This window comes from Alexandromys fortis, unplaced genomic scaffold (assembly GCF_014885135.2).
Source record: "Alexandromys fortis isolate MF-2015 unplaced genomic scaffold, M_Fortis_MF-2015_v1.1 scaffold_141, whole genome shotgun sequence".
In the NCBI taxonomy this organism is placed as follows: Eukaryota; Metazoa; Chordata; class Mammalia; order Rodentia; family Cricetidae; genus Alexandromys; species Alexandromys fortis.
Genome location: NW_026068060.1, coordinates 3624966 through 3628044, shown reverse-complemented (window position 1 = coordinate 3628044; position 3079 = coordinate 3624966). Strand labels below are relative to the sequence as shown.

The 3079-nt window shown below is 43.2% G+C and overlaps 2 protein-coding genes across 2 annotated transcripts in view; one reads left to right on the top strand and one right to left on the bottom strand.

Moving 5' to 3' along the window:
* The window catches only part of Ascc3 (activating signal cointegrator 1 complex subunit 3), a 289294-nt gene extending 287510 nt beyond the window's left edge, over positions 1-1784 (bottom strand). The window contains exon 1 of the mRNA XM_050120173.1: positions 1606-1784. The gene's annotated coding sequence lies outside the window, so the exon portion shown is untranslated. The remainder of the gene's footprint in view (positions 1-1605) is intronic.
* On the top strand, positions 1507-2948 carry LOC126487423 (nascent polypeptide-associated complex subunit alpha, muscle-specific form-like). The gene is made up of 2 exons (XM_050120172.1): positions 1507-2077; positions 2346-2948. The coding sequence occupies exons 1-2, from the start codon at positions 1507-1509 to the stop codon at positions 2357-2359; spliced, it is 585 nt and encodes a 194-aa protein (XP_049976129.1). The 3' UTR covers positions 2360-2948.
* The last annotated feature ends 131 nt before the right edge of the window (positions 2949-3079 follow it).

Genomic DNA, 3079 nt, shown 5'->3' with positions numbered 1-3079 from the left:
ATTCTCTCCTCAGGAATTCTGCATTTCTTTCTGCACAAGTTCACAAGTCAAATTTTTAATTGCACATAGCTACCTTCTCTCAAAGTTGAAAACTGTATTTTCCAGAGAGGCTTATGCAAACTCTCTTCTCAAGAAAGGTGTTATAAAATAGTAAGTTTACTTTGTATGTATCATACATGCCCCTGATGAAATGTTTTGTGTGTACACTTCCTATAATCCAAGGCACAGGCATAGGAAATCAATACAACCACTGTAAATGCTGGGGAGGAAAAGAAAGGAAGGAAGGAAGGAAGGAAGGAAGGAAGGAAGGAAGGAAGGAAGGAAGGAAGGAAGGAAGGAAGGAAGGAAGGAAATATTTTTCACACAGAAATTCCTTTCCAACTGTTGAATTAAGATTCCTCCCAAAAAAGGGTGTTTGCTAGTGAACTATACAAAGTTCTATGACTATGTATATGACAGGGACTTTCTATGTCCTAGAAAAAGACCTGGTCAGTTGTCCTCATCAACTTAGACCATGAAACCCAATACTGACAAGTTCATCAGAAGCGCCATGTATGGGCTGCCCATGCACGCTTCAGCATCGCCATGGCATAAATTTCATTTCAGGCCCACAGTACCTGGACTTTGATGAAGAGCAAGTGGATTAATGAATGAATAAATGAACCTACTATGAAAAGAAAACTATTCAACAAGGATCAAGAAAACAACTCTTAAATAATAAAAAAAAGAAAACAACTCTTGGAAAATTAATTCACACACATAACACTAACCTACATTTAACTGACATCTCTATGAACATTTTAATGAAACCTAGTATTATAATCATTGCAAAAAGCTAAATATACAGCCTGATAGAACATGTGTACTAGACAGAGTCGAATTAGGAACTTGAGAAACCTAAAATTTAAAAAATAAATGTTTCGCTTATGAATCTACAAAGGATGAAGACGATATAGCGACTATTCGATCTAATATTAACCCAGGGGCAAAAAGAAAATACGGTTGCCAATTAAACTGAGCCCGTCATAGCACACATACCAAACTCAGGTAAGGCTAAACTTAGATTTCTTTTAAAGCAAAGGAAAACAAATACACGAGTGCACTGCATTCCACCAAAAACTACCTCACCTACCCACACAGCACCACAATAGCGTATCCATTTCTTTATTTTAAAAATGACATTCTAGATTCCTCGATTACTAAATTCACCCACAACCCTCAACTCTATAGCCCAATCTAGTCACTTTCTGGGTAGTGGGGAAAACATAACCCAAGAGATTTCCCGTTCAAAATCTAGGCGAAAGTTGCCATAACTTTATAACATACAAAAGAAAAGGAAAAAAAGAAAAAAAAAAAAGAAAGAAAGAAAAATAAAAGCAGGTTAGACACACAACAGAAAAATCTCGCCTAGTGGCCACGCTGAGTCTGCACACGTGAGCAATCGCTCTGGAGTTTTCAATCCTACCTCCATCTACAAACTTCGGCGAGCCTGGCCGGGGCCGAGGGATGACAGCTCGCTCGGCCAGGCTCTTCCGGGCTCCGCGACCGCCCCCGCACACCCCAGCTCCGCCGCCCTCGCCCTCCCTCTCCCTCTGCCCGGCTCACCTCAGCCCCGTCGCCGCACGCGCCTGGCCTCCGGGAGGTGTGTGCTTCCCCTTCCCGAGTGAGCGGAGGGCTGCGCTCCGCCCTCCTCCGCAGCCCACGCGGGCCGGCCGGCGGGGGTCGCCCGCTACCACGGCGCAGCGCGCGGGATGCCCGGCGGGGACAGACCCACTGACCCCAGACCGGCACGGAGGGACGAGGAGGGGCGGGGCGAGCGCCGGCGACGCGTCACCGGCCGCGACGCCAGCGTCGACACGTCAGCACCTAGCCACCCTCGGCCACGCCCACCCAGGCCGTCTGCAGGCCTGCGGGCTTGGGATGGGTGTGGATATCTGCACGTTTCCTGAGGTAGCTGGCTTGCTGCTCGGCTCCTTTCCTGTGGTGAGCTCCTTGTTCCTTCCCTCTGTCTCCAGCGGCCTCTTCTTCACCACCCCAAGCCCCTCTCATCTCTGCAAACAGCGTAGAGAACGCAACCGTGAGTCAGAGTTCCATGGCCGCTAGAAGGTTCCGCCCACCTGCTGTAGGTCCAAGTTTCGTTTTCCCTAAGTTTCATGTGTTCTCAACTTAGTATTTCTGAAGTTATTTCTGACCTTCAAAACAAAACACCTGGCGATGCCCTAGTGCAACTGGCAAATTTAGAAAAGCTAACCTAAACTACTCTACGTTGTTGTTAAATTTTAACTGTTGAGCTAGGGTGCAGTCGTGTTATACTTTGTCACCCTTCCAATCCCCTTCTTCCCTAGGTAATGTGTCCTAATACTTACCAGACCTCTGTTCTATAGAAGCAGCCAGTATTAAGCGAATATTGATCAATTGCAGACGCACTGGAAATCCTGTATTCTAGACTGAGTATGGTAAGAAGGCCTCAATCGCGGTAGAATTATTCCACGGATTAAAATAATGGAGATAATAAAATAATGAAGATAACTCAGCCGAAAAGAATCATAAAGTATAAATGGAACTTGATAGGATTCAATAAAAGGAAAAGTTACTGGATTGTGAACATGGAAGACCCATCCTGTGACTTGTCCAAGTAATAAATATAAAATATATGACATATTTTAAAAGACTTAAGAGGAAGATAAATGTGAACTATCAACTTTTTATTTTGTTTTGAAATAATCTTTTGTATGTTAGGCCAAATGAAATATAATTATTTCATCTGTTTTCACTTTTTAAAATGTAAATCTAGAAATATATTTTTACCCCTTTGTATTCTCAAGAAAGTTTTCCAAATGATGACTGAAAAACAATCTACTGAATACTAATCTGGAGGAGGAATAATGTCCGGAAAGTTTGTCACAAGCAAAGCAAAAAGTAAATGTACTCTGATAACTAGCAACTCATTTGTCTATATTGAGAAGTTATTTCAATATTTTTATTATTTTTTTATTTTATTTATCCCTATGTGTGTATTGTGGGCACATGTGCCGTGTGTGTGTGTGTGTGTGTGTGTGTGTGTGTGTGTGTGTGTGTG